The sequence below is a fragment of the Girardinichthys multiradiatus genome, chromosome 20 (assembly GCF_021462225.1).
Source record: "Girardinichthys multiradiatus isolate DD_20200921_A chromosome 20, DD_fGirMul_XY1, whole genome shotgun sequence".
Classification (NCBI taxonomy): domain Eukaryota; kingdom Metazoa; phylum Chordata; class Actinopteri; order Cyprinodontiformes; family Goodeidae; genus Girardinichthys; species Girardinichthys multiradiatus.
Window position 1 is genome coordinate 40,763,675 of NC_061812.1, and position 11,854 is coordinate 40,775,528.

The 11,854-nt window shown below is 38.4% G+C and overlaps 1 protein-coding gene across 3 annotated transcripts in view; it reads right to left on the bottom strand.

Moving 5' to 3' along the window:
- Positions 1-4,576, bottom strand: part of LOC124857150 (potassium channel subfamily K member 15-like) — a 5,610-nt gene extending 1,034 nt beyond the window's left edge. The window contains exons 1-3 of one of the 3 annotated variants that reach the window (XM_047348283.1): positions 4,421-4,576; positions 3,378-3,614; positions 1-609 (exon numbers count right to left, since the gene is read on the bottom strand). The exon at positions 1-609 is cut by the window's left edge and continues 1,034 nt beyond it. In XM_047348283.1, the coding sequence (XP_047204239.1) occupies positions 1-609; positions 3,378-3,614; positions 4,421-4,511 (937 nt within the window). In that variant the 5' untranslated portion in view covers positions 4,512-4,576. The other 2 variants (XM_047348285.1, XM_047348284.1) reach the window with 2 other exon arrangements.
- Between the last annotated feature and the right edge of the window lie 7,278 nt (positions 4,577-11,854).

Genomic DNA, 11,854 nt, shown 5'->3' on the forward strand with positions numbered 1-11,854 from the left:
GACTGCTTCTTCCTTCTGCACCAGCTTTACGTCTTATATCGGCTGTTTCTGCTTCTGCAGCATCCGGTGCCTCCACCTCCCCCTGCACCTCCTTGGGCTCTAAAATCTGCTCTTCTGCTCTTTTATTAGCACTCAAATCAGAACTCACAGTGAGAAATCTCAACACCACCAGGTTGAGAAAAGCTCCAGTGACTGCCAATCCAACCAAAATGTACACAAAGCAAAAGGCCACATAGGGCGGTCGTTTCTGGAGGTTGTCTTTCTTCTTCAGGGCAACAAAATCCCCAAAGCCGATGGTGGTGAGCGTGACAAAACAGTAGTAGTAGGCATTAAAGAATGTCCAGTCCTCGAAGTGGGAGAAGGCTGCAGCTCCAATGCACAGGGTGCTCACGCAGCACAGCAGGCCCACCAACACCATGTTTCCCATGGATACCTCCGTCTTCCTGAAGCCAAGGCCCTGCTTGGCCCTGCGCAAGAGGTACCGGACTAAAGTGTTGATCCTCTCGCCCAGGCTTTGGAACATGACCAGAGTCAGAGGTATTCCCAAGACTGCATAAAACATGCAGAAGGTCTTGCCAGCATCAGTGCGAGGAACGACATGGCCGTAACCTGAAAAGTCACAATACACTGTGGGTTAATAACTTACAAGTATTAGTGCTGATGTTAATCAAGTCTCTAATTTTTGCTGCTCTACATTTATTTTTTGTACTGGACATAAAAATCTGAAATGTGTGAAATGCTTTAGTGCCGATAACATATCCAATGCAACAAACTTCAGAAGTCAACTAATTAGTAAACATAGTTAATCTATGTTCAACACTGTGTTAAAGTTGTGAGCACGTTTAAAGCAGGATGAGGTTGGAACATCTGCCAAAGCACCACTCACTCTATCATCTGAAAATGAAAAGAATATGGCACAACTTTTAACAGATAAGCTATGCTTGACCACCTTCAACTGAGGGGCAAGAAATCTGAGAAGCAGCCAAGAAATCCATAGTAAATCTGGATAAGCAGCACAGATCCACACCTCAGGTGGGAAGTGTTGATCCAAATGGTAAAACATGGCAGTGGCAGTATCATACTATGGAAATGCTTTTCTACAGCAAGCACAAGGAAAGGTAATTAGAGCTGGTGGGAAAATAGACAGTTCGAAATACAACCTTTCAAGAAAAAATGTTAGAGGTTGCAAAAAACTTGAGCGTGTAGCAGAGATTCAACTTCCTGTGGGACAACAACCCTAAACCTACAGCCAGAACTGCAGTGGAATGGTTTAGATCAAAGCATGGTTATGTTTTTGTGTGGCCCAGTAAAAGTCCAGACCTAAATTCAATTGAGCATGTGTGTCAAGAAAACTGATATTTAAGAACACTCTTCATCGAATGTGACAGCTCAAAATATTTTGCAAAGAAAAATGGAAAAATTTAATGCGCAAAGCTGATAGAGGAGCAGTAGCTGTACCTGCACTGAAAGCATTGACTCAGAGGCGTTGAATTCAAAGGTACACCACACTTCTCAGATTTTTATTTTACAAACTATGTCTAATTTTACTTTTACTTCATAATTCTAAAGTACTTTGTGTTTATCTATCACATTTCTCACAAAACAAAAAAAATCTCAATGAAAGACACTGAAATGTGTGGTTGACACCTGACAAAACATTTGTCTTGTCTTTTGTGAGATACATGATAATAACAAATGTTAATCCCTGTTATAAAAACTTACAATCAGCAGAATATATGGCTGTTTTGCATATTAAGATTTGAATGCTCACATTTTTCCTAAAGCAAATCAAGCGTAAATCATTGTACTAATCTGCAAACAAGTCTTCCTATAGATGTCTGATAGAATAGAATATTCAACAGCAGTGTTTATTAATCATCAAAACTTCACAGGTTTGATTCACTGCTAACTCCATGACCAGGCATTTTGTGTTGCGAAGTTTAATCTTTTTTTGTCTAAGGGCTATCCAAACTAAACTGGTCCTATGTGAAAAAACAGATGCCCCCTAAACCTAATATTGGTTGTACCATCCTTGGCAGCAACGTCTGCTATCAACTGCTGATGAGTGTCACATCCAAGTGGAGAAATTTTGGCCTACTCTTCTTTCTGACTTGTTTTAATTCAGCCACATTTGAGGGTTTTAAAGCATGAATGACCTGTCGAGGTCTTACCCCAGCATCTCTATTGGATTTAAGTCCAGACTTTGACTAGGCCACTTAACCTTAATTTTGTTTAGTTTCGTTTTTGAGCCATTCAGAGGTGGACTTGTGGGTGTGCTTCGGATCATTGCTCTGCTGCACTACACATATCTGTCTAAATGGCAAACTGATGGCTGAATATTCTCGTTCAAGGTAGAGAGAACAATTCACAGTTCAATCAATCACAGCAATGCGGGTTATCTTTGGTATTAACATTCGTTTGATGATATACAACATTTTAATGCGACAAAAAACAAAAACAGAAGAAAACTGTAAGGGGACAACTGTCATCATTGACACATTAGTACTATTACAGACCTAGCATTTAAAACAGTACATATAAAGCAATAAAAGTGTTTTTTTAAATGAACTGAAACTATTTTAAAAGTAAATATAATTGCAACTTTTGCAGTAATGTAAATACTATTTTTTTCCTTTTGTAGTTAATTAAAAATTTTGTTTTCAAAGGAGCAGAATATATGAAGCCATGCAGGAGACCCATGTGCCACCCCGATAAGGTGGCACATGAAAATCAAAGCAAACATGTTATATATTGGGAGTTTGGTTGGGGTGGGGCAAAACTTGAAGAGCAGAAAACATACTACTGTAAGTTAAAAGGATTTACACTAAACGGATCAGGTAGAGATGGGTTATGGTTCACCCACACCCTTGGCACCAGCAAGGAATAGTCCACTATCATCGGAATTTGACTTGAAAGGTTTTGGAATACAAACATTTTTACAAAGGTTGGAAATATGTTAGTTGAAGCATTTTATTACCTTTTTCTATTTTTTTTTTTTTTTTTTTGTGTGTGGTTTTTTTTTTTCTTGTTTTGTTTTTCTTCTAGTTTTGTCACCGTGGAGGGAATACCCTTTTAATTATTTTACCTGTCCCTGGATAGACTTTGTGGTAATAAATGAATTTATTAAAACTGGTTCTTCATCCGTTCTACAAATAAGTGATTGATTTAATCTTCATATAGTTCCTATAGTCAGAATAAATAAAAGTATAAAAGAGAGTAGCAAATAGAAAGAGGGAATTTCTTGTGTATTTATGTAAATTTCCTGTGAATCAATCAATTCTTTACAGAAACCTTTAAAAGTAAATCAGAAACCTCAAAAGAAAGTGTAATTGTGTGTTTATTGAACGCAAACTAAGGAACCAGTGACCTGTTCTTACCTATCGTGGTGATGACAGTGATGGCAAAATAAAAAGAGCCGGTGAACTTCCACTGCTGCCCACCGCGGTGCGGCTCCGACTGGAGGATGACTCTCTCTATCTCCTGGTAGTCCTCCTCCATGAAGCCGTACTTTCTCTTCAGCTCGCTCAGTTTCTGCTCCAGAGCCTTTTTCCTGGAGCTTTCGCTTTCCGTCTCCAGCGCGTCGAACACGGCGGCTCCGACCAGCAGGTAGAGAACTACGGAGAGGATGAGGAAGAGAGTCCTGATGTTCTTCATTCTTTAACCCCGGCGAGGAGCTGCTGCTGCTCAGAGGAAGAGACCCATCCTGCAGCGTTAAAGTGTTTGGGCCCCCTTTGCATACAGGTTTGGAATATGCGCTGCAAACTGAAACCTGCTCCAACAGGTAGAAAGTGCAGCTTCGGCCGAATGGGATGTTTGCCTAGCCTACTTAGAGAGGCCCACACGATATAATTCACTGAGCCCTGATAAGTAAGCTAATGTGTGTGCAGGGGTTGTTTTCCTATTTATGTGCTGCAAAGGAAAGCTCCTGTCTAAAATATCAGCTCTGAAAGTTGAAGCCATGAACTAAAAACAATATTTAATGTGAACTTGTATAAGAACGTATATGAGCTACTGGATGTTTTGGTCAACAAGTCTCTAAAAAACAATACAGTGTATTGTAAAAGTTTTTACAAGGCTTGAAATGTTTGTGTTTTTGTCATATAACAGCTGCAAATTTCAATGTATTTTAATGGGATTTTGTGGGATAAATGTACAGAAATTAGTTCCCAACTGTGAAGAGGAAAGGAAATGAGACATGCTTTCTGAAAAGTGTGGCATGCATATGTATCCATCCCTTCCAGTCTCCTACCCCTGAATAAATCTAGTGCAACCAACTGTCTTCAGAAGTCACATAATTAGTTAACTTGTGTATAGTTCAATCTCATTATAAATAGCGCTGTCCTTTGAAGGCCTTGGAGGTTTGTAGGAGAGCGACAGTGAACAAACAGCATCAAGAAGACCAAGGAAATGTCATACCCACAGTGGCTGTGTGCAGGTTTTGTGTTTGTGCTGTGGTTTCTCTCTCCTACAGGGTGTGACAGACAGGTGCAGCCCCAACAGGTGTTTCTCATTTGAGCCCAATCACCAGGGCTTCAAAAGGAGCTGGAACCTGGAGGGAGGCGTTAGCTTGTTGTCTCTGCCAGCATGGTAATCTGACTGTGTTCTGCTTAGGAAATGCAGTAAGCTGATCTCAACACTCTGCACACCTCTCCATAACTTCACCCGAACAACAATAGCCTCTCCTCCTCAGTGCCAGTCCAGATCCCTCTGGCAGATCCAGTCCGGGCTCAGTCTCATTTTGCTTTTATTACAAATAAACTGTTTAAAATGCTGTTCAGTCTCCGTAATTGTGTACCGAGTCGGTAAAGCCAACACTATGACAGGAAAACAGCAGACAAGTCAGGGAAAAGGCTCTGGAGAAGTTTAAAGCAGGATTAAGTTCTAAAAAATTAACCCAAACTTTGAACATCTCACAGAGCCCTGTTAAATCCAATCAATTTTTTGAATGGAAAGAGTATAACACAGTCGCACACAACAGTCCACGTTAACTGGCCGGCCAAAGAAAGCATTAATCAGAGAAGCAGCAACATGGTTGAAATATCAGTATCTCAGGTGGAAGAATCTGTTGACAGGGTGAGTTACAAGTTATGCACTCCACAAATCTGTCTTTTTTACTGGAGTAGCAAGAATTAGAGTAGCCAAGACGTTCTGTATGCAGTATTGCCACAGGTCATATAGGGGATATAGCAAACAGGTGAAGAATATGCTCTGCAAAAACTGAATGCCTTAGTTCAGATACAAAATGCTGTGTGTGGCAGAAAACACACACAGGATTGAGGAAGACAGTCCTCTCTCTGATTACACTTCCCTTTGGAAGCAAAATTAATTTTCTACAAACGAGCTCAATAAGCTCAATGGTATACTTTGTGGTAAAATAAATATAATTAATATATAAAGCTTATCATTTCAAAGACAATTTTTTAAACTTTTATTTTATTTTAAATTTCATGGAATCATCTAAACCAAGGTGCTGTTGATGTGAAAACACCATCCTACGTTCCAGAGTTTGATCAAAACCTGCTGTATAAAAGTGGTCCTTCAAATCAAAGGTTTACATATTTTTACCACTAAGAAGTATGTGAAAATTGATCATTTGTGTTAAGTAAATGAACGCCAAAAGATATTGTTTCCTCTACTTTTATGGGCTTTCATATGATTTTTTTTTATAGCTTTTGTGAAAACCAGCTGAAGATGATTTATTCATCTTTGTGTAAAAATGTGTATACACATTTCTGAGCACAAGAGCAGATGTTAATCACTGACCCTGTTTTGAGAGATCTTAAATACACAAATGTCAAAGTGGCTGTGTGTGTTTTGTCTACGGCTGCCTCACAGAGCTACAGCTGGAGAGTTTGGCCCTCCTTATGAAGCATTTGTGTTGGGACTGTCACCCAAAGTGGAATGAGGCATAGGTTGGTGGCAGCAGTGACCTTTCTCAGGCACACTTAGTCACAGAGTGATCAAACACGGAGCTGAAGTCAGGAATCCAACACGCAAGCCGAGTGGAAGGAACAGCAAAGGCGATTTGTATGAATATCAGAAGAAAACACAGTGGCTTTGTTTGTGGAGTGTTGCTGGGCTTCTAAGTTGCATCTGTTGACGTTTTTCTTTTCTGTGCCACGCTAATAAGACTCACAGAACAGCCGTCCGAAAAGTACTGCAGGTCCATCCTGCACGTTATTCCAATTTCATATTCAGTATAAAGTCCCTGTCTATTTTAGGAAGGCAATCCAATCTGTGGAAACCGTTCATGCTCTAAATAAGCTCCGAAAAAAAGAGGTTTGTCAGTTTAAATGTCCATGTATTGCCTCCATTCCCTTCACAACAGCTTTCTCTGAGCTGTTTTTAGCAGAGAATAAAGCATCTTCACCTGTTTAAGCACAAACAACTGAAAAGATGGTTACATCAGCAAGAGATTTTTTCCACTAGAACACAAAGTAATCATTTCTATTGTTTTATGTTAACTCATATAATTTTAAACCTCTTTCTAAAGTTCAAAAGTTCTAAGCTCAAGTTGCTACATACACTCCCACTAATATTTGGTATAATCTTTCTTAGTAAGTTGTAAAAAGAACTACATGCTTAATGTAGCAATTAGCATTGTTATGGAATAATTCTGACTGGACTTCTGATGACTTCTGAATACAGTTAGTAAAATTCATATAATGTGGTCAGATTTCTAGTATAACTCAACTAGTTATAGATACTAAGTACATTTTCAATAGGATTAAAGTTGAGGCCATTATTCAAACACCAGTTTTGACCTGTGTTTGAAATCCCAACCATTAAGAGCACAATGTAAAAGCGAAGTGCCCCCACTCCCCTTGTTAAATCGCATGCTTACCACTTTTTGGTTCGGTTTCACTAGCTGCATGGGCCTGATTAGTGCCAGAACTGTAGAATGATGAAATCAATTAAGTAGAACCTGTCTGACAACATAAAGTAGGCTAAATTATTTCAAAAAGCAACACATTATGCCCCGGTCTAAAGAAACTCAACAACAGATAAGAGACATCAATCAGTCCAGAAAGGGTTACAAAGCAACTTCACTGAATCACAGTCAAACATTATCTACTAATAGAGAAAAATGGAACAGTAGTGAACATTGGCTAGAGTACCAAAACTGCTCCAAGAGCACTTCAGCAATTTATCCAGGAGGCCACGAAAGCAGGACAACAGCTAAAGCACTGCAGACATCACTTGCTTGTAAAGACCGAAGTACTTCTTCTGCGTTTTTTTAGGGAAACTGTGCATCTCAGTAGTTCTATTCTGAATAAAGCCATGTGCATATAAAGGCACACCATGATCGGATTGATTGATTGTGTGCCCAAATAATCGGATTTTTTTTTTTTTTGCTTGTTTTTAGTCCAAATACATTTCAATCCGATCATGCAATTAGCAACAAAAAAGACACAAAATTGAGCAAAAATGGTATCCACTGGAAAGTTTGAAGGCAGACCAAGTGCTGACCAAAACAAACACACATATTTCCTGTGTCATGTAACTACTGATGCAAAGCTAACATAGTAACTAGACCATACTCACAATTAAACATGGTGGTCGTATGTGATGATCCTGGGCTGCTTTAGGACCTGGACAAGCTGATGTAATTGATGGGACCATGAATTCAATTCTCTAGCAGAAAATCTTGAAGGAGAATGTCAAGCCATCAGTTTTGTTTTTTGTTTTTTTACATTAGGCTAAAGCGCAGTTGGGTTATGTAGCAGGACAATAATCCAAAATACATCAGCAAGTCCATCTCTAAATGGAAAAAAAGTTATGATCTTGGACGGGCCTATTTAAAGTCTGAATAAAGTTCGAATCTGTATTTAAAAGTAGGCTTAAATTCCTTCACATTGGTGTAAAAGACTCATTGCCAGTTGTGTAACATACTTCATGGCAGTCGTCATCACCAAGGTTGGCTCAATCAGTTATTTGATTTAGGGTGTAGTTAGTTTTTCACATAGTGCCCGGTTGCTTTGGATGTCCTTTAACTCAATTAGTTAATTCAGCATTTAAAACTTATATTTTGTACTTACTCAGAATATCTTTGTCTGTTATGGATTTTTTTCACTATTTGAAACTGTAGCTGTCTATTTGTAGTCAATGTGAACAGTTTGGTGGCAGTTCTCATTCCTTATCATTTCACCCACTTTGTGTGATGCACCATTACCACTGGCAGCTTTCTAGTTGGTCAGCCCCCTATTAGTCCACACAGCTGTTCATGCCAAACAATAATCCAAGACACATCAAAACTGCTTTTGGTATGAATAAAAAGGCTGAAGGGCCCTAAATTCAATTTTGCTCAAAATTCATAGACTATGCTTAAAAGCTGCTTCTGTGTCTGGAAACTAAACAGTTTAAATAAGCTTAAACATTTCTTTAAAGAAGAGGCGTCAGATATCCAACCAGAACCGTGCTGGAAGCTTGTAAATGGCTACAAAAAGCATCTGTTTCTCTGCAACTTATTCAGGGTAATTTAACCAATATACATAGGGTGCATGTAAATATTTGAACCTGTATGTATCATTTTGACCTTGTTTGGATCTACAAAAATCTGCAATAAATTATAGCTTGTGAACCAAATTATTGTTTGTAAAAACTGTTGCAGTCGTGTGTAACACTCTGTGCTACTGTTCAACTGCAACATTATAATCTGCATTTAGAAATTTGCAAATCCGCAAGGATTATTGAAGAGGAACTGCTTTTTTACACTTCCAATTTCAGGACAGAAATCATATATTAGTTTGTTTTTTTTTCACTGTCAGAGGTAGTCAGATCATTTCATCTGTGAAGCCAGCAATAACTACAAAGGGCATACAGCTTAACAACTCTATTGATGAAGTGATGATGCTTTGTTATCTGGTATCTCCCTGCTCTGCAGGAGAGTTCGACCATCCCTTTATCTTCCACAGGAAGACATTAAGAGCAGGATGTTCACTGACTGAAGCCTCCACCGTCCCTCTGTGTGCCATTTTCATAGAAAATGAGGCAGCAAAATATACTGTAAACATGATGCTATCTTTACTTAGATTGTCCCTGGGGACAGCGCAGGAGGTAAGAAAGGCGTTTATGAGGATCATAAAGTATGTGTACACAAGTTATTCTTGTCTCACAAATAAAAACGTTATGTGTTTATATAAAAGATGTGCATCAGCTTGCAGGTAAATGTCTCCTAGGTGCAAAAGTTACCAGGCTCCCAGAGGTCATTAGAGGAGAGGCTGTGGTTAATCGTTTCAGAATGACAGTGGTTGCAGTAAAATAGAAACTGTTGCCTGCTTATTTAATCATAATTATTAGATGCCTCTTGTTAGGGGCCTGTTTTGGAAGTTAACTAATTCATGCATAGCAAGAGCAAAATGTTAAATACCCACAATTAACACATCTACAATTAATGGCAAATAAAGTCACAGATTTGAGTCAAAACAATGTCATTTAATAGCTGAATATTATGGCTTTGTTAAAAAAAATATACATTGTTGAAGAACATCATGTTGAGAAAAATAATCAAAAGTCTAAACCAAAACCATCACATTTGGCACTTTGTTGCATCTCCTCTGGCTTTAATGAAAGCCTGAGCAAGTGACAATTTTTGAGGCAATAACCTCATTAATAAAAAACTTCATCAATCAGGTTCCAACATCCTCAGACGGCAGTTGACAGATCAGCTTTGCAGAATGGAGCCTTGTCTTGCACCTCTTGACAAACCTACTCTGATTGGTGAAATAAGAAACATTTCTTAAATTTTAGCGCCCTCCCCTCCTCCCTTGTGCAGTTGTTCACCACGTGCAGTCCTGTATCATCAGTGACTGAAGAAATGTGCTTACTGTCTTTAGCCAGTCGTCTTGATATGTTTCAGTGGGATGGAACCAAACAAGCACTCTAACATCATTTCCTTGCCAAAATCAGATTCAGGATTCAGATACCATATTTGATCCAGTCATCTTTGGTCCATGACTGTGTCCCTTTGGTACACTAGAACCTTGTTTGTGTTTGTTCAGCTATTAATAATGGTTCTAATAATGGTTTAGTTATTTATTTTTTTTAATGGGCCCTTCGTGGCGTTTCAGGCAAACCATATGGAGCAGATGGTTGCCTACATGTGCTAAGCCAGTTTTGCTCACAAAAAGGATATCTGACGAGAGTATCCTACCTGTGTGAATAACTTTCTGATATACTGATTCTGATATACCTGTATCAGAATCCCATTTACTGATAGGAAGTGAGATTGTTAAATATACTTCTGAAAGTTTTCACAAGTATATTTAACAATCCAGGACAGTAATGTTGGGGGTTGAAGCTTAAAGAAGTTAATACTAGAGGAAATTCTATGTTGATTTGTTTAATCTTAAACTTGGACTCGATAGTGATATTCATGTTCTAGTTTAGTTTAATTTTAAACAACAGGCATCGTTTTTCCTACTCTGTGTGGGTTTACCCTCTTGATGGGTTGAATAATTCTTTCCTGTGTGCAGCTAAAAGCTCTCTCATTGAGGCCATGTTTCAGGTGCAACAGCTCGTGAAAGTCTGGATAAAGGTTGTCTTTAAAACATAATCCAAAACAATTTTGTAGCATCAAGGCTAGTTAGCCTGTTAGCTCTCAAATAGTTTAGCACCGCAACGCGAAACACAATGGAAAAAAATGCTAATTGTTTTATCCTAAATTACTTTTTTCTGCCCCACCCAATAAAACTTAAGAGCTTCAGGTGATATTCTTCATCTACTGTGATGTTGGCGCCACCCTTTGACTGAGGGTTGTATTGTTGCAGTCAGTGTGAGTAGTTGTGAATCTGAATCATTTCATGCGTCCAGGGTAGTCTGTATGAAGATTTGAATCATTAACTGATTTGATTCGTTCTAAGACCTATCCAGAACATGGACGACAATTGTCATATTCTTTGAATTAAAGCACTCCTGAGCCAGACAGAACATCAGAAGTATCTTACCTGAGCTAAGGAGAAAAAAAGATTCAAAAATCTTCCTTTTAGCTGAAAGTACATTTCAGAATAAATTTAAAAATTAAGGTCCCAAAGTCTGAAGAATGAGTGGAGAGGCAGTGACTCTAAGTAGTTTATTTATATTTCAAATCATTTCAAAAAATGCAGCAAAGAATAAGCTGGTGGTTTTATATAATATACTGAAAACTGTGGTTGTTGTTAGTTTTATTGTATTTAATTAATTAGGAGGTAAAATCATATTTTTATCATATTTCTCCTTATTTGACCTGCAGATCACCAATCAGAGCCAATCAATTGATAACTGATTCGGACCTCTGGCAGATTGATTGTTGCATCTCCAGAGGAACCGAGTTGAGCTGTTTAGTCAGGACTTCCTCAACTGTCACATTTACAAATGTGACCCTTTAGGAAAATGAAGGGCTTCCTTACCACTGCATAATCACCACAATTCACCAGTCTGTGTTACGTTTCTCATGCAGTTTCACAGCATCTATAATAACTTTAGTGAAAACACTGACTGAGCTTTCTGAGTTTACATCATCTCTCATTTACATATCTGTGGTGATTTTCTTTAAGACATAGGCTCTAAGTTTTAGACCAGCTTTCACCCAGTAGGATCACTGTAAGAGAAGTAGCATGTCAGTTCCATGTGGAGAGAAGGGTTCATGGAGGAGCAGGATTCTTTTTGTTAGAAATAAAAAGAAGGTTTTTATCTATTTTTAGACGTACCTGTAAATCCTATTGTTCTATAAAGCAACTGGATCTCACATAATTGCCTTTATTGCACAAAAATGACAAGAACTCATGCCATATGCATGACTGATTTATTTGTGGGAGTTGTTTATGGGTGTACAAAGTTTCGATTTCTGCAAACTGAACTTCCTGAGAAAGTGAAA